Here is a 25,133-nt window from a genome sequence, read left to right on the forward strand (position 1 = left end):
TCCTTTCTTCCTTCCTTCCTCCCTCCCTTCCTTTCTTCCTCCTTCCTTCCTTCCTTCCTTTCTTTTTTTCTCTCCTTCCCTCCCTCCCTTCCCTCTCTCTCCCCGGCTCTTGTTAGAACTCAGACTTTGCATGACAGTCAGATGTGTAGGGGTGAAGATCCCCTTCCTGCGAACTCTCATCATGAACGCTCATCAGCTTGCTGCCACCTGCTCCTGCAGGGGGTTCTGGGAAGCCAGGCAGAACCCTCTGTGCAGCAGGAGAATGGGTCCCTCTGGACTACCTGCTCCTCCTCACCCCAGTTCCTCCTCAGCGGGGGTTCCTCCCACACCCCACCGTGAAGGGGGCCAGGCTCTTGGAACAGATGAAAGAGAGAAGACAGTTCATGTTTTCGCAACAGCGCAGGACAAACAGTACTCACAGTCCTGTTTCTCCCCAAGCCAGCCTGCTACGTCAGGCCACGTGCTCTGTCTTGTCCTGTTCCCAGGGTCCCGCCATTCCCCAGCTACCCCGGCTCATCTTCCCTTTCCATTCCTGGCCAGGCCACCTGCTCAGCTGATGGGATGAGACAGCGTCTCCTGGAGCAATCTTCCCACCCCTACTGGAGCAAGGATGCTCCACTTGGCCTGGCTTGTTCCCTGCTGGGATGAGCAGAAACTGGAGCTAGGGGATGCAGGGGTAGAGGGAGTGGGGGTGTGGGGGAAGGCTGAAGGGGAGGGTAGAGCAGAGCTGCTCTGCCTCTCTCCAAAGGAAACAAGATCCATCTGCAAGGCCCTGCCCGCTCAGGAGACCTGGCTCCCAGAAGCTGTCCCTTCTTCTCCCTTCCAGACCCCCATTCCTACCGGGGACTGACCTGACACGGCTCTTCCTCCCCATTCGACAGATTGCTGCTCTGTCTGGAAAATCGCTCCTCGCTTTATTCGAAGAGCAGAAGTGTTCCTTCCGGTCCCTGGGTGATGAGGAAACATTCCGTTGAATTTGGCCCCTGCACTGCTGGGTGACCTCGGTTGTCTGTAATTTACTGCTATCAGGTGGTTGTGTAACCTTTCCACTGAGAATAGCTCAGATCCCAGGACCTGCTGTCCAGTGGGGAGGGGGTGGGTTGCAGGAGCTCGGATGGGAAAGGTCTTTGATGCTGCATGTGGGACAATCAAGGCAGGAGTAAAGGACGTTGATCCTGGCTGGGGTGAGACCCGAGGGCCCCGTGATTCCAGGAAACTCCTATACTATGAACATCCTTGACAAGGCCACGCACTTGTATTTAGACATGTCTTGATGCTGTAGAAGGTTCTAGAAGAGTCTCAGAACAGACTCCTACAGGAACCACAGGTGTTGATGTCCTCCGGGGACAGACAGAGACTAGAAAGGAATGTGTGTTCGCTTGGGCCAGCAGTGGGAAGGGCTAGGAATCCAAATCATTGCCTACAACTAGAGGACATATCAAATCTTCATGTTTGAGCTGGCAAGTCTACCAGCTGTGTTCTTGTGAATCTACAGGCCAATAAGTTTGTTTAATCTAGTCCTGGGGCTTTATCTCAGGACCTAGGCACGGTCCCTTAGCTTTTTCCCTCAAGGCTACTACTTCCTGCTCTACCACTTGAGTCCCAGCTCCACATCGGGCTTTTTTGGCGCTGTCTTCAAACCATCATCCTTGAGATCTACGCCTCTGAGTGGCTAGGATTACAGGCATGAGCCACCAGCTCCCTGCTTGGTTGGTTTGAGAGAAGGTTTGCAAATGTTGGATACTTTTGTGATAAGCATTATGCAGAAAATGCTTGCTTCGAACCTTATATGCCCGAGTTTGTTTGACTATTCCCACAAGCCTAAGAGATAAGTATAGTGGTTTTCCCCAATACTATTAAGGCACTGAATTCTGCCCAAACCCAAAGAGCTAGAAGAATAGGAATTAGAGCTCAGATTTGCCTGGTCTAAAAAAGGTATCTTCTTCTTTACCCTGTAGTCCTTAGACTCCTGGTACTGGAATAATCTAGAGTGGAAAGCCTTATTCCAGTCTTATGCAATTAGATTTTTCTAGGCCTAGAACCTAAGAATCTAATTATTTTTTTTTCTTTTTTGCCTGGGGTTTGAACTCAGGGCCTGGGTGCTATCCCTGAGCCTCTTTGTGCTCAAGGCTGGTACTCTACCACTTGAGCCACAGCACCACTTTTCAGTGGTTAATTGGAGGTAAGAATCTCATGGACTCTTCTGCCTGGGGTTGGCTTTGAACTGTGATCCTCGTATTTCAGCCTCCTAAGTTGTTAGGATTATAGGCGTGAGCCACCGGCTTCTGGTTCAGAATCTAAAATTAACATGGCAAAATCACACCCAGCAATTCTCTCGTCTGGAGAAGTTTGTGCACGGTCTGCAGTGCCATCCTGCTCTGTGCAGTGAAACGTGGCGTTGGTCCTTTCTGAGCAAGGCTGCTGTTCTAGGCGTGGGCAGTGGGGCACTTTGGTCACCCTGCCCCGTCAAGATGCCTTATAAAATGTCACTCACGGCCGAAGCCAAGGAAGAACAAGAAAGCAAGTTCATGAATCACAGGTCTGGTTATATTTTTGTTGCTGAGACCAAATAGTTATGGCTTTAAGTAAGAAATGCTGCTTTAATTAGAGTCATAACGTAACCACAAATGCATTGAAATGCATTCTCTTGGCCGTACGAAAGACAAATGCAACCCTCACGTTTAACATACGGATGTTGTGGATCCCAGCATGAAGGCTTGTCTAAACTAGCAAATAGCTTTCCAAATCAAAAAGTGAATTAGAGTTCAAGGTATGAACTTATCTATATATAATGTATTAGGTTCCATTTATGGTGCTTATAGAAGTAGAAAGGTATGGGCAGTTGAAAGTCTGTGATTAAAAGGCACCCAGCTACATTTAGCTTTGGAGTGCACTGTGTCTGTTTCCTGATCTTGAGTTCTGCTCTATACCTTTGGCAGGGCTTTATAGGGTTTTGAGGTCTAGGCCTCTCTCCAAGCCAATTAAATCATAAACCTGTGGGAAAATGACTTTGGCATGGCTCTAGAGAAGAAAAAAATCCTCTCCACTCATGAGTGTACCCTGCGATCAGGGTAGGAAGCATTGCCCTAGATGGTTTTTGAGGGTCAAAGTGTTGGCAGTTACACCTGGACTCAAATCCAGGCCGTAGGACTTGCTAGCTGTGTGACCTTGGGTAAATTACTTTACCTCTCCTCAGCTTTGGTTTCCTCATCTGAAAATTAAAAACAAAAGACAAAACAAAACAAAACAAAAAAACCTTCGCTGGAAAGATTGCCGTACGGATTCACTGAAATAATGCCAGGAAGCACTTAGCAATCTGCTTAGGAATACTTGACCTGGTACTTAGTCAGGGCTCAAATAATAGATGATTTGGTTCATTATTATGATGTTGAACTTGCATTAAGTTCTGATGGGTGATGAAGTGCCATTGGAAAGTACCAGGGACCGAGAACAGCTCTTCTGGCGTTCAGCTTTTGACCGTGTAGCCCAGGCAAATTGTATTGTGTACCTCTAGGTGTTCCCAGGGGACTCTGGGTGGACTCTCTGTCCCTATCAGTGCCAGTGGGGAAATGGGTTTGGAAGATAACAGCATCCCTATTGTGGGTGATTATATCCATATTTTTATGATGGGTTGCCATACTAAGGCCCCTCCCCCTTTTATGTTTCTAGTAGTGAGCATTGAGATCTGGGACTTCACCCAGCATAGACAAGTGATCCAGCTGTGCCACCCGCTCTTTTGTTTTGTTTGAGATAGGATCTCCTTACCTTATGCCCAGGGTTAGCCTTGAACTCATGATACTCTAGCTCTGCCTCCCAAGTAGCTGGGATTATGGGCCTGAGCCACCAAAACTTCTGGCAAAACTCTTAAGCTTTAGTAGCTAAACTGATTGATCCTAAGGTCGGTGGGTCTGAATCATTTGCATGGCTATAATATACAAATGTGTCTTTTTGGTTTTTTGTTTAGGAGGGGGTGGAGGGGGGAGGGAGGCAGATTACCACATTTTAAACTTAGGACCTTGCCCTTGGTAGGCACTGTACCACTTAAGCCATACATCCGGCCCTTTTTTGCTTTAGTTATTTTGTAGATAGAATCTCCCACTTCTTGCCTGGTGCTTGCCTCTGACGGAGATCCTTCTACCAAGGTCTCCACTTAATTGGGATGATAGATGGGCACCATCATACCTCGCTTACCCTGTGTCTGCTGTTAGATAGAACCCAGGGTTCTGACCAGCCCCAAGTGGTCACACCAAGGGCCCCCCTCTCGGAGGACCCTCGCTTCTCTTCCTCTTAGTTTCTGCATAGCTGTAGGTGGCTTGCCACCTCGTTGCCACATGCTGGTTTAATAACTGGCCGAGCTTTTGAACCGCCACTGACAAAGACAAACACATGGAAATATTTCCCCCTGAAAATTATTGGGAAGGTCCGTCACCTGCGAAAGGTCCACACGGAAGGTCATGGCCAACAAGCAGAATCCTCCTTAGCAAGTTTATTTATTTGGAGATAGGTTACCCTTCTGGAAACATCCAGGAGGCAGAGACCTGAATGCTGTGTCACAGAGCAGAGTGAATGGCTTGCTTCTCGGAGCGTAAGCTCTGGCCTTTGCTTACATCTGGACTCAAAGGTTAAACAAATCTGTTTGAATGTCATGTACTGCAGATGGGCAGATAAACACGCCACGTCTTTTTGCCTACCCGTACTCCCAAGCTTCCATGCAGATGTCCTTCCTGGGGCTTGGACTGCAACCCACGGCCCTAGTGCGGGTGGATTCACACTCTGCTTTTTTTGGCCTTAAGCAGAGGCAACCATCATGCATGCCAAAGCCACGTGGACATGCATTTAGGTGCAATACCATGCTGGGTTCTCTGGTCCACGTGCATGGATAATCAGAGACATGGCGCTTGAGGAGAAGAGTATGTTTGAGAAATGCTGGAGGGAGTCAGAGAACTCCTTCTACTGTCTGCAGAGACATCAATGTGTTTCTCCAAGTCCACACCCTTAAACATAAACAGTCCGTAGGCTTAGCATGGGGAGATTGTTTTGCGTTGTGTTTCTTTCATCCACACTTGGGGGGATTCCAGAGCTGGTCCCAAGAATGCTAAGCATTTCCGGTGTTAGGGACAGTGAAGTTTCTGCACGTGGCTGTGTCTTCTAGAAGGAAGAAGCCTTCGTCTCGGTCCCTTTTCTCCCCACCCATCATGGCTTTTATTATTCACACCAGCCAACCATGGGGGGGGGGTCACAGGAGCAAAGCATGTGGGAGCCACACACTGTGCCTTGGAGAGGCTTTTGACATGAGAAACTGTGTGGAATCCTTGGCCTCTGGCTCAACCAGGATGAGGGTGGGGTGTGTGGGGGAGTGATGAAGATGGTCATGGTTAATTCAGCACAACTCAAGATTCAGGACGTTTCCAGAAAACATGACCTCATCTCTTCTAGCCCTCTGGCTATCATTATACTAGAGGTCACTTTTGACTTCATGCTTATAAAAATAATCTCTCTAATTGCTTATGTGGAAATTCATAGATTGCACATAGATTATCCTTACCCTTTCCACCAAGAGGAAAGAGACTGGGGCTACTACTGACACTGTCTTTCTTTCTTTGGTTTGTTTTTGTGCTGGTCCTGGGACTTGAACTTAAGGCCTGGGCACTCTGTCCCTGAGCTTCTTTTGATTTTGCATAGTGTTCTACCACTTGAGACACATCTCCATTTCCAGCTTTTTGGTAGCTTATTGGAGATAAGAGTCTCATGGACTGTCTTTTTAATATCAGAACAACTTATTAATTCAAGGAAAAAGCAAAAGAAAGCCATAAAACTCATGTAAAGTAGGTTGGGCAATTGAAGTAGTTGGAAGAATCCCTCCTCGTCCTTTTCTGAAATAATTATAGTTTTTCCTTTTAATTAGATAGTCTCATTACGATCAGCAGGAAGACAGATTGATTTATTCAGCCAAGAGTTGTTAAGCACTTACTATGTCTTGGGGTCTTGTGACAGATGAAATCACATGGATGCAGAGACACGGGCGAAACGTGGTCACAAAGCAACAAGACCATTTCATGGGAACTGTGTTATAGAGAGAATCAAATGACACGATTCAGCCAGGGGCCCGGAGACCTCTGCTTGTCAAGTCCAGGAAAATCAAAGCTTGTATTGAAAGATACTAGCTAGCTGGGGAGAAAGAGCTGATTGGAAAGACAAAGCCATTTCTTTGTGGGATTATTGGAAACTCAAAGAGGGACTGTTCTCCCAGCCACTAGCTGTTAGCTGAAGAGAAGCTTCTAGTGATTGCTGTCTATCAACCACTGCCTCCTCTCACAGGAGGAAGTCCAGCTAAGCAGACCACCTGGGAAGGCGGCCACCGGGTCCCAGCACTGGCTTACTGGCCTGGCAGAGTCCCAGGCAATGTCACCAGCCCTGCTTTGTTAAGGTATGAAACCCAAATGGCCTGAGATGTGAAGCAGGAGCCCTAACGGATGGTGGATATCGGGTCACCAGAAATACTAGGATGTTCATTTGGCCACCTGCCTTGGCCAAGTATACCTGATACTTCCAGCTCTCCACTGGCAGCCGCGTGGATTTGCCTGTAGGCAATTCCACGTGCTTATAATCCAAGGGGTGTGTGGTGGGAACAGACCGTCCCTGGGGACCAGCTCCAGCGGAGTAGGGATGGGGTGGGGTTTACAGCCTTGGGTCTTAGCGACGTGGGAGGTAGAGGTCTTATCTCCCCTCTGGGCCTGCATCCAGCCGGTCAGCCAGTGGAGAGCAGAGGTCGTGAAACCCTAGTTGTACTCTCTTTGGGGGTTAGGGTTGGGATCAGCACATCAGTGGGGTACAGAGGTCCACCTGTCCTGGAGGAGAGGACAGGGGGTCCCAGGGGTGGGAAGGATGGGTCCTTAGGTGAGGACTTTCTTCCTGCCTGGGGCAGCGGGGCTCCTTGAGGGTTGCAGGTCCCTGGGGACTTATCAGAAGGGACGCAGTGGGGCGTTGTTATCTCCCACAAGGCAGATCCTCAGAGCCAGTTTCTTGCCCGGGAACCCGACTGTGCTGTGTCTGTGAGAAAGCATTCCAACTAGGGAGCTGTGACTTATAAAGAGGCGTCTTACCAATCGGAATGGGCACTTCCCCTCTTCCTTGTGCTCCCCAGCAAGGGTTGGAGGTACTCCCCAGATTCTATTACTTTTGTGTACACTCCCAATGGGGAGCTGGTGGAAGACCCAGTTCCCCGGGAGAAGAAAGTAAATGTCGCTGGCACCCTCGAGCATCTCCGGGCCCAGCAGGGAGGTAGGATGGAGACCAATACCCAGGACAGGAAAGGGTAACCAGCCCTGGTTGTAAGAGCGGCAGGTGTACGGGCGTCATCCAGCAGCAGCCTGTAGGGAACTCGGATGGGCCCCGTGCTGTCAGGAGTCAGCATGATGTCAGCGGGTACCAGCAGGTGTGACAACAATCGCACAGTCTGGAACCTGTGATGTCAGACTGACTGGGATGAAGGCCAGCAGGGTTGCTTGTGTGTGTGTGTGTGTGTACACATCCTGAGGCCTGAACTCAGGGCCTGGGCTCTGTCCCTGAGTTTTCTTCTCAAGGCTAGTGCTCTGCCACTTGAGCCACAGCTCCACTTCTGGCCTTTTGGTGGTTAATTAGAGTCTCATAGACTTTCCTGGCCCGGTTGGCTTTGAACCTTGATCCTCAGATCTCAGTTTCCTGAGGAGCTAGGATTCCAGATGTGAGCCACCAGCTGTTTTGGGTGTAGTCCCAGCACTTATCAAAGGGAGCCAAAGGTGCATGGGCTGGGCTGCACATACACAAATAACTCCACAGCCTCTCCAGTTATATCACTGAGAAACTCAAGTAGCAGCTTCTCATTGGGGGTAGTGGGTCTTACCATTAACTTCACCAGGGGCACTTACTACCAACTTCAGCAACACCCTAAAAGTGCCTTCCCTCATTGAAAAATGAAGGCACAACTGAGTAAAGGGATAGGTTGGAGACCAAAGGAAGTGACTTCTTGAAACGTAATAGGCTGCACCAGCTCTTTTTGAGATATTTTAGGTGTTAAATTAACAGATTCATTAATTTAACACTGCCTTCGCTGGCTTCCAACTGTGATCCTCAGATCTCAGCCACTTAAGTAACTAGGATTATAGATGTGAGCTACAGGTGCCTGGCTCTTATTTTATTTATTTATTTTTTGTCAGTCCTGCAGCTTGAACTCGGGGTCTGGGCACTGTCCCTGAACTTCTTTTGCTCAAGGCTAACACTCTACCACTTGAGCCACAGCTCTACTTCTGGCCTTTTCTGTTTATGTGGCACTGAGGAATTGAACCCAGGGCTTCATGCATGCTAGGCAAGCACTCTACCACTAAGCCACATTCCCAACCAACCTGTGTTTAACACTCTGTTTACTTCCATAGATGGATATCCAGTTTGTTCCATATGGGTGCAACTTCTAACTGCCTTTTCTACAAATTCTCCCTCAGCCAGGCTCCAAGGAGAGTGGGATTGTGTGAATTACAGTCTAGGAAGCGGAGCTGGAGGCCTGGCTCCAGCAGTCGACACCTGCCTAGCAAGCATGAAACCTTGAGTTCAAAAAAAAAAATTGTCATAGATTCAAGGAGCTGGTACTTCCTGTTCTTGGGAGCCCAAGGCTTATCATCTGTTCTGGAACTTTATTCTCAGAGGGCAGAAACCTTATTCCAAGTCACAAATAACTTCCTTAAGGCCAAAGTCCCTTCAACCTATTGCTATAAATACTCACCCCAAGATGGAAAGGAAAAGAGTCTGTTGAGGGGTCCCTGTGAGTTCCGCCAGCGATAAACTGCTGGCTTTGGGCCGCACGCTTGGGTGATACAACGAGATGAAAGGAAGGTCTCACATACCACCCACCTCCTCAGGGACACAGATACCATCATTGATCACTGGGTTCAGCTCTGGGCTCAAGCCTGGCTCCCGGGACGGGGGAGGTGGCAGAGGAAAGTTCTTGGTGTGGAGCAGTGTACCTGCTGGAGGACGGCTTTGGCAAATGGGTGGCAGAGAAGGCTCCAACTTCCGTGCCAAATTCTTCAGAGTTGGCATTGCCAACTTTGGGGTCCTTTAGTACTTTGGGGGTGTCTGAACACAGTCTTAGTGATAGTAGCTCAAGAGCTGTTTGCCTTCTTGGTTAAATGGTAGTTTTAGGTGCTTTCCCAACGTGGTGACTTCAAGTCCTTTTTACCATTCTGCTCACTTCTACTTGCCCCGATTGTCCGAAATGAGGATTGGGGGGTGGGCGTCCCCTGCTCAAGCACAGGGCAGACCTAAGCTGCTTGTGAAGGCCGAGGGAAATCCACCGAGACAGCGTACAGCCAGCATCCGCTTGTCCTCCCCGGAGAGGAGCAGCTAAGCACTTTCTGGGGATATTTTGTTTGTCACAACTGGTTGGAGAAGACGTCTACCGTGCCATTAAACACCCTTCTCCCCAGACAACTGCCCTCCCCCTCCAACTGGGCCCACTCCTTAACTGGAGGAGGACCGGCTCTCTTCCACTCTGGGGAGAATGAGGAGCGACCCCCCCACCCCCTAGTCTAAGTCCTTCCAGTTTTCCAGACTGACTCCCTGTCTCCTTTTACTTCCCACTCTCAGGTCATATCTACCTCAGCCCTGGGAAATCACCTGTGTTGTCTCCTTTGCATAGCCCAGAACTGCCTATCTTGGCACCCCTGTTTCCATTCATCTGTGGCCTGTTGTCCAGGACCCAACCACTGGCAGAGAGCCTCCCCTGTGGCCCCCTAGATCCTCATCTTGGAGCCAGTAAGCAGAACCATACCCCTCGGCACCCTCCTCACCCCAATCACGACTCCTAGTTCCTCGTAGGGCATGCTAGTGCAAACCTGCACTCTTCGCTACGTGGAAGGCAGAGATAGGAGGATTGTTTGAGCCCAGGAATCTTGAGGCCATGAGGGGCAACATTGCAAGATCCAGTCTCAAAAGAATGAATCTCTAAACCATAAAGACACAAGCATGTTCATTTCCAATGAACAGCCGTTGGACCTTGGGCTAGTCAGAAAATGAAGGAAAAAGAAACTATTTTGTAAGAATAGTGGAACTTGCAGAGGTGTCACCCTGCTTGTTCTAAGGATGAGGGCCTTTGTGTCATTGTGCTGAGCCATCCCAGCCCGCTTCTTTGGGGAGCAGGCTGCTGGCTGCTCTGCTCAGAACCAGGTTCGCTTCTCTGTCAGGCCTAGGAAACCGTGCCAAGGCTCTTGAGACTTTTAAGGGCCTACGGAGTTCTATTTATTCGCTTGTTTATTTATTTATTCAGTGCTGTATTGGGGCTGAAAATTGGGGCCTGGCGGCTGTCCCTTAGCTTTTTTTTTTACTCAAGGATAGAGCTCTACCACTTTAGCAATAGCTCTACTTCCAGCTTTTGGGTGGTTTATTAGAGATAGGAGTCTCACAGACTTTCCTGCCTAGGCTGGCTTCAAACCGCAATCCTCAGATCTGGTACCTGGCTAATTTCTTTTCTTTCTTTTTTTTGGTTGTTTTTTGTTTTATTGTGGTCCAGTTGTGGGGCCTGAACTCTGGGCCTGGCCGCTGTCCCTCAGCTCTTCAGCTCAAGGCAAGCGCTCTACCACTTGAGCCACAGCGCCACTTCTGGCTATTTTCTTTTTGCTTATGTGGTGCTGAGTAATCGAACCCAGGGCCTCATGCATGCAAGGCAAGCGCTCTACCACTGAGCCACCTTCCCAGCCCTAATTTCTTTTCTTTCTTTTTCCTTTCTTTCTTTCTTTTTCTTTTCAATTCCAAAGAAAATCCCAAACTTTTAGGTTGAATAAAATAGATTAGTATAGATTATATATATTTATCTTGACATCAGTGCAGTTTACAGCATAATTATTTGGGGTTCAAACTTGAGAATTTGTGTTTGCTAGACAAAGTACTTTACCACTTAAGCCACAACTCCAGCCTTTTCTGTTTTTAGGTTATTTTTCAGACATAGTTTTGTGATTCCCTTCCTCCCCCCTAGGGCCAGCTTTGGACCTATATCATCTTACCTGTGCTTCTGGTGTATGTGGAGTTACAGATTTGAGCCACCACGTCCAGCTTTTTGGTTGAGATATAGGGATCTTTCTAACTTTTTGACTGGGTTGGCCTCAAACTGAGATCCTCAGCATCTCTGCCTTCTGAGTAGCTGGAATTACAGGAGTGAGTCATCTCTCCCAGCTACAGAATGCATACTTTCTAATTTTGTTTTAAATGGAAGAGGACACATAAGCGGAAGCACCCACCCAGTTCCCACGAGAGCCAAAATACGACACTATCAAACGTCAAACATAGAAATAAACAACTTAAAAATGCAGGTTTGGGGGTTTCTGCTTTGTTTTGTTTGTTTTCTTTCTCCAAGGTTTCAAAGACTCCCTAGATCACTTTCTTCCATGAGGCATGAGGTTTGAGGTTAGGAATAGCTGAGGTACCATTGGTACCACTGTAGAGTGGGACTGCAGTCTCCAAGTTCACGTGCAGGCCGAGGACCTAGCCCTGGAATGGTATCAGAGCTGTGTGTACCACAGGCTCAGCTCCAAGCCAGGCTGGACATGCTTTATTCGTTGGGGAAGGATCTTTGGACAGTCTGAGCCTGTCAGCGCTGCTGCACTGGGCTGCCCTGAGGAGTGTGAGTCACCAGACCTGTTGAAGTTTTCTCGTGGGCGAAGGTTTTCTTTGTTTTCTGGATGAACTAGTTACCTCCAAGGCTGCTGCCAGGCTGAGACACGAGGATTCCATAAACTTTCAAACCGGGGCTCTATAATTAAAATGCTAAATTTCACAAGAGAAAGGGGGACTGGGAAAAGGAAAACCTACAAAATATTCCACACCCTTAATGCAGATTCAGTTTTTGTCATTCACCAACTTGACCCATCTATGACAAAGAAAACACATGATTCATGTCAGAACCCAAATGTGAGCTGGAGTTTGCTTGTATTCCTAGCTTTTAAGGAGGCTGAGATCTGAGGATCATGGTTTGAAGCCAGCCCAAGCAGGAAAGTATGTGAGACTCCAATCTCCAGTTAACCAGCAGAAAAAGCCAGAAGTGGAACTGTGCACACAAGGTTGCCAGGACCTGAGGTCAAACCCCAATACCAACACACACACAGACACAGAGACACAGACACACACACACACACACACACACACACACACTCTAAAAACAAAACACAACAACAAAAAGCCCTAATGTGAATCATGATTTTCTTGCTCACTGATTTGACCCATTTTGAGATCTGATCTTGCTGAGAGGTAGAATTTAGAGAATCCTTGAATAAATATCCCCAAACCACGCCAACCCTTTCACACTGCAGCAGAGTCTTTCTCTGCTTCTCAATTTAGAGCAGGAAATCTTGGACTTCGGACAGGTTTCTGGATTCTTCTGGTCTCTGCAAGTGCTGACTCTGGGTGCCGGTTCATGGAGCGCGTTTCTCAAGAGATAAGCTTTGTGGACTGTGAAAGCCATGGGCAAGCAGAAACCTAGAGTACCACAGTCCACAGAGACACTGGGCAACAGAGCAGAGTCAGAGCATTGGCAGGGAAAGGAGGTGGGAGGATAGCAGAGGAGGTAGCACACACATGGCCGGTCCTTTAGACAGGTCAACTCCACGACCTCAGGCCTCAGAGATGAGATCTTTGAGGCTTCCCACTCTTGAGTCTGAATCCTGCTGCTAGGCCGAGCTTCTGGTCTACCAGGACCTCTTTCTTGGGGAAGCTCAGCCTGAGAAAGACATCATCCACCTGCTCACTTTGGCTCTGAGTTGGTCTGCCCTCAGGTAAACAGCTCTGTTGAAAGGGTGGCCACTCTGTTCTCATTAGAGTTGGGTTTTTTTGTTTTGTCCTCTCCTCTCCCCCAGGTGAACACTGTGAGCTGGAGGGAGGTTTCAAGTATACCTTGTAACCAAAAAGAAAGCTCATTAACAAAACCCCACCAGAAGGTTAACAATGGCTGTCTATGGGTGTTGGACTGCTTGTTCTTTTTTATGTTTCTGGATGTTCAATTTTTTTTTTTTACCGCAATCATTTACAGTTTCGCAATGCGCTGGATGCGCTAGAATAATGGCAGTGGGCTGTTTCACACATAATAGCTAAAATTTCACGTTTCATGACAAAAGAGTAAATATTTATGAGAACAGGGTGATGCGGAACATGGGGAATACTTTCTTGTAGACACTGCTATATAGGACTCCTGTAAAGCCAATGGCTGTGGCCTAATTGGGGACAGGTAGACCCCCTGAGTTCCTAGGCTCGTGATGTGTCCCTGTGAATAGTTATAACGCAGACATCCGCTAAGCCCATTCTGAGTGCCCACCTGTGTGCTTTACCCACACAACCACCTGCAAGAAGGGTACTGTTATTATTATTATTACTGTTATTTGGTCGGTTGTGGCACTTGAACTCTGGGCCTGGGTGCTGTCCCTCAGCTCTTCAGCTCAAGGCTAGCACTCTACCACTTGAGCCACAGCGGTTCTCTGGTGGTTTATTATTGGAGATCAGAGTCACCCAGACTTTACTGCCTGGGCTGGCTTTGAATCATGATCCTCAGATCTCAGCCTCCTGAGTAGCTAGGATTACAGGCGTGAGCCACCAGTGCCTGGTTAGGGTACTGTTATTAAAACAACTACTTTGCTGAAGAGGAAACTGGGATACTGAGGAGTCAGACAGGTGTAGAGCTGGGATTTTAGCCCAGACAGTCCCTGGCTACAGAGCCTGGGTGCTGAACCACCATGCCATTCTGTCTCTTGTAGCTTCAAGAAGTCAAGATGAGGAAAGGCAGTTTGTCGGCTGCAGAGGGCAGGGAAAGCCATTGTTTTCTCTGGGCTGGTTCAGATGGGTTTTGATGACATCAGGGCCTAGAAGGAAGAGTTGAGAGAGTTGTTGTCAACCGAGTCTTGTTTATTTCTGTAGTGTGCTGGACATTTTCCCCACGGCAGTAGCCCTGGCGGGAGCCAGCTTACCCCAACACCGACACTTCGATGGACTGGATGTCTCTGAAGTATTGCTGGGCAGGTCGCAGAGGGGTCACAGGGTAAGTGGGAGGAGCATGTTCCCATACCAGGGCTCTGCTGGGCTGAGGCTCAGATCTGAGCCTGTGCATGAACACAACACTCTCAGGAGTTGCATGCACGTGGCCAGTTCAAACCTGGGCCAGAAATGCTGAGGGTTAAATCCTTTGAGATGAACCTCTCTTCACCTCCTGCTCCCTTCCTGCCCCCCTGCCATGAATCAAGTTCACCAGTCCAGATTATAATGATCGATTTGGGCATAGGGTAGACGTATGTGGGTTGGATGCTTATTCTCTTTAATGAGTTATTTACCGACATGTTTTCAACATCCTGACACAACTTAGGTACCCAACATGCTTTTGTTGGATGTGCTCTCTGACCAGAGTCTGTGACTTGTTTATTGTGGGGAAACAGAAAGAGAAGCCTCAAGGGCAGGGATCCCATTTGGGAATTTACCTCCCAAGTTCTCAGTGAAGCTGAGTGTCTGCATCCAGCTAGCCCTTCACTAGAACGGATGAATGAATGAATGAGAGGGTGAATGAGTGAGTGAATGAATGACAGCCCTCTTGGATGGAAGGCAAGGCCAGCCAGTTCATAAAGCCCTATACTTCCCTTAGGAGTATTCAGTACCTGTTCTCCAGCCCATTCTTAACCGAGACCCCTCTGGCCTCTCCTCCCTCAGCCCCCATGGCTTTGGGCATCTGCTTCTCAAGTGACCCCTCAGTATATCTGAAGTCCTTGGTGGCAGTCAGGAAGTCTCAGTCCTGGTGACCCTTCCCTGTTGTTCCTATGTGCTTTCCTTTCCCTGAGAGGAAGAGGAAGTGGGAGGAGGGAAGGAGGCTGGAGGAGGAGGAGGAGGCTCACCACTTGGGGATCCATACTTCAAAGGGTCTATTTCTGTCTCGAGGGTCACATGGAAGTAAGTGACTCAGCTGTGCTCAAGTGCCCGGTGCCTAATGACGATCTTTTCACTCCTAGCCTCTCCCAGGCCCATCCGAACATGGGCCGTCAACACATCTGCACACCAGAAGCGTTTCTTAGGGCTTAACAGCTCAGGCCAGAAAGGTTCTCTGAAGCTCTCTCTAGTCTGTCCCTGCAGAGTGGCAAGTCCTCCCATTTCCCCCCTCTCCGCTTCCCCCTCCCCCCAACCAGTGCTTCTCCTAAGTAGCTTCTAGCAGGAAGATGGTTTCCGTAGTAGGCTGGTAGTCAACAGTCAACAGTGTGTGTGTGTGTGTGTGTGTGTGTGTGTGTGTGTGTGTGTGTGAGACCCTGGGGGGGGGTGAGGGGTGATTATGTAAAAAAGACATCAGGGAGAGATACTCCGAAGTGTTTATTGCCATGGCTACCAGCAGGATAATTGCTGTCACCAGGAAGGGCTGGAAGGACTGTGGTCTTCTTGACGTTGGCTGACCACTCTGGACGCCAGCCCCTTTATACGTGTGCGCACTTCCGTTCCCAGATCCAGGAGCAGGCAGCTTTGCCCAGACCCGTGGAGGGCCAGCACAGTGGGTAGACCCAGGAACCAGAGCAGAGAAATGGTTATCAATCTAGACTTCACGGGAGACGCTGGGATGGTTTGTAACTCAGGTGTTTGCTCCTTAACTTTGCCTCTTGGCCCAGAATTTGGAGGACAAATTCTGGACAAATGCTGGCTCGGTATTTTATTGAAGTGAGGTAATAGGAATAGAAAGACTACATGCTCTTGAATCTGAAATAGCTCTAGGAAAGCCAGCAGGTAAAAGTGAATGACTTCAGATACACATACATCTATGTCTATATGTGTCCATTACACATATGTATTTCTTAATGAAGACAGTTTGTATTCATCCACAGACACATCCTGAGCTCACAAGAATTCTAATATTGGAATTGGAGTTTTAGGCCTGAAGTCCAAATTCCTGATATTTCTACGTGAGGCCTCACCAGTCCCCACACTGCTCATATGCCAGATAAAGAGACATGGTGAAGGACAGAGACAGGAGATAATTATTATGTCCTTATTGCCTCCTGGTTAGTCAGGCGGGGCCATTTCACAGTAAGAGTCATGAATACCTGGTAGGTAGTCTGGCCTCTGGTCCTAACATTCAAGATGGCTGTAAAGAGCCTACAGAGAGAACGGCTCAGGGCAGAGGACACAGAGACAAAATGGAGACAGGGATGTGTCACTTTTCTCCTGCTTTCTTTTCCTTCTTTCTTCTTTTCTTTTTGTGCCAGTCCTAGGGCTTGAACTCAGGGCCTTGCACTCTCGCTTGGCTTTTTTGCTCAAGGCTGGCGCGTTACCATTTGAACCATGCCTCTACTTCCAGCTTTTTAGCTGGTTAATTGGTGATAAGAATCACCTGGGCTTTTTTGCCCGGGCTGGTTTTGAACCTCAATCCTCAGATCTCAGCCTCCAGAATAGCTAGGATCATTGGTGTGAGCCACCAGTGCCAAGGAAAAAGCAACTTTTAAACAACCTGTTACTATACAGGTTGGTGAAGAAAACCATTCCAGTTTCTAGAAACTCAAAAGTTTCCCTTCCATGGTCAGCTCAAAACAAGATGCAGATGCTGCGTAGCAGCGGGAGTCCTTACCTCTTCAGGGAGTGTGGAGAGGAGTTCAACAGAGGAGTCTCTGTCAGCCACACACTTGATGCCATTTCCCAGTGTGTGGGTTGAGCGGGTCTAATGGGTTGAGAGGTGTAATGGGAACGGCGGGATAACATTTTTTATACCTACTGCCTCATGACCCACTTCTTCCTCCTCCAAGGACATCATGTCCGTGACATTCAAACCCCATGGCAGCTGATACCTTGCTGCATAGTCAACCTTTTGATCCTGATCTTGACAGACCAGATAGGCAAGTAAGGGCATTGGGTTTGGGGCTGTCTGAGCACTGGGGAGGAGAGGGGTCCACAGCCTAGAACCCAATGTTCCCCTCTGTGTCCTCCTGACTCCCAGACGGAAGCTGGAAGGGATAACATCACCGTCTATCAAGTTTCATCTGTCATGACCAGGTCTAAAGATTGTCCACCAAGGGAAGCTTTTCCTAACAGCCCTGAGCCTGCCCAGCTCAATCCACTCAAGGGTCTACTGTGGGCATAAAATATTTGGCATACCCCTAGGGAGGGAACAGAGCAGGTGTTCAGTCTTTGGACTACCCGTGGCTTCTCTTAGAGGGGCCCCTAGCGGTCAGAAACATCACCTAGTGTGGCTGGGAAAGGATCAACAAGCTCATCTCCTTCCCCCTTTGGAGATTCAGATCTGTGTACTCCTTCTTGATGGACCCTGCCTCCAGAGGATGCTAGGTAGAACCATCTTCCAGGATCCAAGTAAAGGAACAGGAAAGAAAGGCAACCAACAAGGGGAAGGGGCGACAAGTTAGCCAAAGATAAGTCATCTTTGCAATAGGGCCCAAGTATGCAGAGAAGAAATCTCTTCAGCTGCAATTCCTGTGGACACTTGCCAGCCTTCTTCCTAGGTTGATGTAAACAAGACAGTCATTGCCAGTCTGCTCAAAGGGGCAAAACATATAAATTTCTGAGCACCAGCCATCCCCCCCCACCCCCCCGCGCTGCATCCTGTTGGGTTTGGGAAGTTCTCTCCCGTGGTTCCATTACATAGTTCCACCCTGGAGAGTGAGGTCCAGGGTTTGAAGTCCAACCTGATTCCCATAGGCTGGGGGTGTGGGCACATCCTAGCTCAGTTACCAGTAGGTGGTCCAAGTCTCCCTGCCTTGTATGTCTCAGGGAAACGAAGCTGAGTCCTGCAGTGAGAGGTGGGGCTTGGAGGGGGCTGGAAGAAGTGAGGCTCTGGCTGCTTTTCCTGTTTGGAAGGCTCCGGATGTGGGAGTTTGCAAGGTTGACCTAGGAAAACAACAGGTTGAGGGGGTGCGCGGTGGCAGGAGGCACCCTAGACCGCATCATTGTCTCCCGGCTGTGAAGCTTGGTGGGGTGGGGGCAGCTGTTTACTGCTCCAACAGATGTTCCTCATTCCACACACACACACACCCCCCCCATGGAAACTTTGAATCACGTAAGTGCCTTTCCAGCGATCTATACGGTCATGATTCATTCATACCAGGGCAAGTCTCCCTTCCAGCTCAAACCCACCGACCTACCAAGGATGCTGGCCTTTTATTTCCTCCCAGATCCTTCCCTGGGGAACTGTGAATTTGGTGTTTCCGTTCTTGCGGGTTATTCTTTCATGTAGGGCTGGACGAGGAAAGATTTCCTCAGCACAAGTGCAATAGGACTGAGTCATCGGCGTGCGTGTCTGTGTGTGCTGGCTAGACAAGAGGCTGGAGGTGTAACTTGATGACAGAGTGTGTGCTCTGTGTGTGTGTGTGTGTGAGAGAGAGAGAGAGAGAGAGAGAGAGAGAAAGAGAGAGAGAGACCCTAGGTTCCATCACATCACTGCAGAAGAAGTATAGTCCCAGATATAAGGTCGTACCCATTGCTGGAGGAATTGATGCCACCCAGGAGACTTGGGAAATCCACTTGGGGCTGAAGGAGCCCCTGGAGATATGTATAAACCATGGAAGTGTGCAGGCTTCTTTCTGCACTTGGGGGACTTAGGTGGGTGTGGTAGATGTGTGGCCCCATGAGGAGGCCTTGCCAGTGTTATTTCAAGCTCTATGGTGGCTATCTGGGGGAAAAAATGAACTTGTGAACAGATTATTGATTTTTTTATTGGTGGGGGGGGATCGTGAATCTTGAACTCTGGGCCTGGGTACTATCTATCCCTCAGCTCTTCAGCTCAAGGCCAGCACTCTACCACTTGAGCCACAGCGCCACTTCCGGTTTTCTGGTGGTTAATTGGAGATAAGAGTCTCATGGTCTCTCCTGCCCGGGCTGGCTTGGAACAGTGATCCTCAGATCTCAGCCTCCTGAGTAGCTAGGATTACAGGCATGAGCCACCGGCACCCGGCTATGATTTGATCTTAAAGCAGGTACGAGGCCTAGAAATCTGACATACTCAAATGAGACCAGGCCTAGAGTGGTGGCCCATGGCTCTGAAGTAACTAGCACAATGGCAGTTTCACAGAGGAGTTGACCAGGGTGGACATAGGCCTTATCTGACAAGGAGTAGTTAGGGGTCAGGTCAGAGAACATGGGGCATAGAGCAGTGATTTCTTTGGGGTGCAGCTACCATGGTTTTCTTTCTTTTTTTTTTTTTGCCGGTCGTGGGGCCTGAATGCTGGGTCTGGGCGCTCTCCCTCAGCTCTTCAGCTCAAGGCTAGCACTCTACCACTGGAGCCACAGCACCACTTCTGGCTTTTTCTGTTTATGTGGTGCTGAGGAATCGAACCCAGGGCCTCATGCTTGCAAGGCATGCACTCTACCACTGAGCCACCTTCCCAGCCCCTACCATGGTTTTCTTATGCACATGCCCTTTTGGCCTTTGTCAGGTGCTGTTCCATCCCAACAGCGGGGCGGCTGGGGCATTTGGAGACCTACAGACTGTCCGCCTGGAGCAGTACAAGGCCTTCTACATCACAGGTGAGTGGGATGCCCAGCCTCCTTAGCACAGGTGCACTGGGTCTCCGGGAGTGGGGCGTGGCTTCTCCTCTTTGAGATGCACGAAGCCCCTGCTCATGCTGGCTCCAAATTCAAGCTCTGTGGACCAATGCTGGGAGCTCTGAGCGCTTCTGTGTGGCTCCTTTTCACCTGCAGAGAAATGAGTTTTCCATCCTTGTTAGGCTTTAAATGCCAGTCTGGCTGATTATCAAATGGAAGCCTAGAGACATTTCACAGTGCAATTTACTTGACAATAAACACGTTCTCAGGTTTGTGTGTGTGTGTGTGTGTTTTTTTTTTTTTTTTTGTAAATTGGCAGGTCTCTTTGCTTCTTGATGGGTTGCAACTCATTTTCTTTGGGCATCCTTCATGTTTTCAAAGTAGGTTCGAAGTAGGCCTGCTACCACTTGAGCTATACTCTCTAGCCCCATTTCGCATCCATCCACCAACTCTCTCCCTCTGCCTCCTTTTTTTTTGGTTGTTGTTGTAGTTATTTTTAAGGTAGGGTCTTGCATTTTCCCCCCTGGGTCAACTGTGGATCATGATTTTCCTACCTAAGCCTCCTGTAGAGCTGGGATACAACCATGCCAGGCCAGTTTTTTGAGATGGACCTGGCTAATTTCCTATCTCTGCTGGCTTCGAGCTCACCTTCCCTTTCTGGCCCCTGCCCAAATCTCCACTTCCTTAGTAGCTTGGATTGCAGGTGTGGCCCTTGTGCCCAGCGCCAACTCTTTGCCTGCTTTAAATGCGTATTTTAGAAATATTGGATCTGGATGTTTCTAGTGCTTCTTGCTGCCAACTGAATTCTGATTCATTCCTGGGTTCATCTACCTGCCCAGCTCTAGGCTCCCCAGAGCAAGGCCCCTCTCAACTTTTAAGGCTCCAAACCATATGCCACTGTCTCCCTCTTTGAGGGACAGAGTTTGGAGATTTGCAGTATGTGTCATATTCTGCTGTACCTGGCAGTCATTGACATTTCTGTTTTATTTCTTTGTTACTTTTGTTTGTGTGTGCCTGTCCTGGGGCTTGAACTGAGGTTCTGGACACTGTCTCTGAGCTTTTTGTGCTCAAGACTAGTGCATTATCACTTTGAGCCACAGCTCCATTTCTGACTCTTTGATAGTTAATTGGAGATCCTCAGAGCTCAGTCTCCTGAGTAGCTAGGATTACAGGCATGAGCCATTGGCACTCAACTCTTTGTTACTTCTAAAAGTTTAAATTTAAGATCTAGACTGAGGATGGAACTCAGTGCTAGAGTATTTGCCTAACATATGCAAGGCCCTGATTTTCATCCTTAGTTTTACAAAAATGAAAAAAAAAATCTAAACTCTGAAGCACTTAGGCTTTTTAGTCTTATTGTTTTACAGTGATTAGCCTTGTCTTGCACTCAGTATAAACCTTAACATTTTTTCATGAATGAATGAAAAACAAAAATAAAAAGGAAAAAGAACAGAGAGAAAAATCTAGGACCTCATTCCAGTTTGATTTGGTTATTTAATGTTGCAGATTTCAAAGTATTGTATAATAACAAACAAAATTTCTTTGCCCTGAGTATACATAAGTGATCACAACAGAAAATGTGGTGTAAAAACAAGTCCTTTGAGTTCATAACTCAAGGGATTATTAAAAATGTCAGAAGAAGCTTTGATTGTCCTAAAACCTAAAACAAAACAGTCAGCTATTTGCTATGGTTTCAGATGAAACGTCCCGAAATTAGCGTCCTTACATTACACTATCTCAGAGGTATGGGAGCGCCAGGCTGAGTTAATTTCAGAAGTTAGAACCCTGCCAGGAAGTGCAGAATATTGGACTCGTAAAAGTTACTGTGAAGTCATAGGACTGTTTAAAAGTGATCTTGATCGGACAGGAATGACAATACCCGGAGGAAGCCTGCTCTGCCAGAGAGCCACCAACTTTTCAAGAGAGGGTGGGAAATGCTGGACTGTCACCATGGCAGATGAAAATTGTGAAGAGGGTAAAACTCAGATAGGTTCTGATTCCTTCCCTCCCACACTTAAATTTGCATCCTAATGACTTAAACCTGCATTTGGAGAAGCCCAGTGATTGACCTCTTTCTACTACATTAGGTTAGAGAACGGTGTGTTCTTTTGTGATGAGGATAGGATGTTGTGGTCATGAGCGCCTAGTTCGTGAACTTAAAAAGATTGCCGGTCGGGCTTAGCTAAGGTACTTGGTTGTTTTTCCTTTTTTGTTTTTGTCTTGTTTTTGAGATGATTAAGGCAGATTTGTACACAGAGGGAAAGACCTAAATGGTTGTATGTACTATCTAATGTTGTGAATTATTGCCACAGATATACAGATATCGTATTCCCCCTGACAAAGGCTTGTGTGTTGAAGGCTTGGTTCCTGGTACAAGGAGTATTCAGAGATGGGGCTTCTGGGAGATTATTGGATGAACTCCTTGATGAGTTCTTAGCTGAATGAGTATCAGGAGGGTAGGGACTAGTTAGATGAAAGGGGTCATTGAGTTTATGTCTTTGAAGGGGAAATCTTGGTTCCTCGACCCAACTTTCTCCCTTACTTCCTGGCAGCCATGAGGTGAATAGTTTCTCTCTGTTAGGACAGGCTGCAGGTCTCCATATGCCCCGGCCGCCCTGCTGTTGGGATGGAACAGCACCTGACAAAGGCCAAAAGGGCATGTGCATAAGAAAACCATGGTAGCTGCACCCCAAAGAAATCACTCCTCTATGCCCCATGTTCTCTGACCTGACCCCTAACTACTCCTTGTCAGATAAGGCCTATGTCCACCCTGGTCAACTCCTCTGCAAAACTGCCATTGTGCTAGTTACTTCAGAGCCATAGGCCACCACTCTCAGCCTGGTCTCATTTGAGTATGTCAGATTTCTAGGCCCAGTACCTGCTTTAAGATCAAATCATAGCTGGGTGCTGGTGGCTCATGCCTGTAATCCTAGCTACTCAGGAGGCTGAGATCTGAGGATCTCAGTTCAAAGCCAGCCAGGGCAGGAAAGTCAGTGAGACTCTTATCTCCAATTAACCACCAGAAAACCGGAAGTGGCGCTGTGGCTCAAGTGGTAGAGTGCTGGCCTTGAGCTGAAGAGCTGAGGGATAGATAGTACCCAGGCCCAGAGTTCAAGATTCACGATCCCCCCCCAAAAAAAAAAAAAATCAATAATCTGTTCACAAGTTCATTTTTTCCCCCAGATAGCCACCATAGAGCTTGAAATAACACTGGCAAGGCCTCCTCATGGGGCCACACATCTACCACACCCACCTAAGTCCCCCAAGTGCAGAAAGAAGCCTGCACACTTCCATGGTTTATACATATCTCCAGGGGCTCCTTCAGCCCCAAGTGGATTTCCCAAGTCTCCTGGGTGGCATCAATTCCTCCAGCAATGGGTACAACCTTATGTCTGGGACTATACTTCTTCTGCAGTGATGTGATGGAACCTAGGGTCTGTCTCTCTCTCTTTCTCTCTCTCTCTCTCACACACACACACACACAGAGCACACACTCTGTCATCAAGTTACACCTCCAGCCTCTTGTCTAGCCAGCACACACACAGACACGCATGCCTATGACTCAGTCCTATTGCACTTGTGCTGAGGAAATCTTTCCTCGTCCAGCCCTACATGAAAGAATAACCCGCAAGAACGGAAACACCAAATTCACAGTTCCCCAGGGTGGAGTCTGCTCACCATCCAGGAGTAGACCTTACACTTAAGAGGACTTTTCTGCCAGGGCTGGCTTCTAACTGTGATCCTCAGATCTCAGCTTCCTGAGTAGCTAGGAGTACAGGCCTGAGCCATCAACCCCCAGCTATCTTATTTTACTTTTGAGATGGTGTTTCACGATGTTGCTTAGGGATTTAATCAGTCCCCCTGTCTCAACCTCCCAAGTACCTGGGACAACAAGGACCCAGCACTGCAATCTCTGTCTCTTCCCCCCTCCCCCTGCCCATTTCCTTCTTTTCAGCTCCCTATATAGTCCAAGGTGGTCTTGACCTCATTATCCTCCTGTCCCAATCTTCCAAGTAGGAGAATTACAGGTGTGCATGATCAAACCTGACCTTATTTTCAGTATTAGAATTTGAGGATCCCACAGGTTTTGTCATGTTGTATTTTCATTTTCTTTTCTTTTTCCCCCATGGGGCTTGAACTCAGAGCTTAGGCACTGTCCCTGAGCTCTTTCACTCAAGGCTAGTACTTGATTACTTTGAGCCAAAGTCCTACTTCTGGTTTTCTGGTGGTCAATTGGAGATGAGACTTCCCTGCCTGAGCTGGCTTTGAACCACTATCCTCAGATCTCAGCCTCCTGAGTAGCTAGGATTACAGACATAGGCCACCAGCACTCAGCTTGTATTTTCATTTTTATTCTTTGATCCATTGGTTAAGAATATGTTTCACTTACTCATTTCTATAGTTTTCCAATTTTACTTCTGTTATTGGTTTTTTTAACTTTATTGATTTATGTTCAGAGAAGATAATTGGTGGTTTTTGTAGGATTTGTTTGTTTGTTTGTTTTAGACAGGGCTTCATGGTGTAGCCCAGGATGATCTTAAATCACAATCCTTCTGAGTCTCCTGAGTACATGTGCCACCATGCCCAGTTAAGGAGAAGGTAACTTTGTATGGTATCTATTACATTTAAACTTATTGAGACTTATTTTGTAACCTATGTTCTATCCTGGAAAAATGTCTTCTGTACACTTGGGAAGGATGTGTGTGTGTTTGTTGTGTGGTAGATTGTTCTGTGTATATAAAATACAATGTGTCTACATGTATTTTTCTGTACATTGTAGCATTATTTTAGTTTTAAAAAGGGTACTTCACCCATTGTATGGCCTTTGCTCCTTTTCAAAGATAAGCTTTTTATTATTATGTTGCTGTGTTGCTGGGCCTATTATTCTGTGCCACTGAGTTGTTTGTGTGTTCATACTGTCTTTTCCTGTAGCATATAGCAACTTTAAACATAGATAACCTCTCTAGACCATTGCTCTCCTTCAGTATTGTGTTGTCTGCTCTGGATCTTTTATCTCTCCATAGAAGCTCCTGAATCAGCTTGCTGATTTTTCAGAAGGTAACTTTTTGTGATTTTGACAGGGACACCATTGAATATCTGTGTCAAATTGTGTGAAGAATTGTCACCTTGACAGTATTGACCTTTCCTTTCTCAATGGAGGAATGTGGATGATCTCTAGTTAGATTTCTTTGCTTTGTTTCGCTAGATACTTACGGTTAAATTTATGCCTAAGTATTTTAGTCATTTAGTTAGGTCGGGGTACTGATGTAAATGGTATTGTGTCTTTAAAATCCCCCTCCCCACTTTCTTTCCTATATATAAGACAGAGCCTGACTTTGGGGTGTTAGTCTTGTATCCTGTAACTATTGAAATTTTTTATTCACTCCAGGCTTTGTGTGGATGCTCTCTCTGATTTTATACATAACCAATTGTGTCATTCGTGATCAGAGTTTCATTTCCTCCTTCCCAGTCAGGACACTTTTAAAATTTTTACCTTCTTCTCTTCTCTTCTGTCATCATGCTGGAAATGATTTTAGCAACAAAGTGTCTAGTGTCCGGCCATGGAATGGATTCTTAGCTGTTGGCTCTTTGTTTATGTTCTAATTCCTTTA

General features: G+C 47.6%; 1 protein-coding gene across 2 annotated transcripts in view; it reads left to right on the top strand.

The window, feature by feature from the left end:
• The window catches only part of Arsg (arylsulfatase G), a 112,973-nt gene that overhangs the window by 83,710 nt on the left and 4,130 nt on the right, over positions 1 to 25,133 (top strand). The window contains exons 9-11 of one of the 2 annotated variants that reach the window (XM_013037898.1): positions 6,319 to 6,427; positions 13,927 to 14,047; positions 19,413 to 19,503. In XM_013037898.1, the coding sequence (XP_012893352.1) occupies positions 6,319 to 6,427; positions 13,927 to 14,047; positions 19,413 to 19,503 (321 nt within the window). The remainder of the gene's footprint in view (positions 1 to 6,318; positions 6,428 to 13,926; positions 14,048 to 19,412; positions 19,504 to 25,133) is intronic. The other variant, XM_013037899.1, reaches the window with a different exon arrangement.

This window comes from Dipodomys ordii, unplaced genomic scaffold (assembly GCF_000151885.1).
Source record: "Dipodomys ordii isolate 6190 unplaced genomic scaffold, Dord_2.0 Scaffold7, whole genome shotgun sequence".
Lineage (NCBI taxonomy): Eukaryota > Metazoa > Chordata > Mammalia > Rodentia > Heteromyidae > Dipodomys > Dipodomys ordii.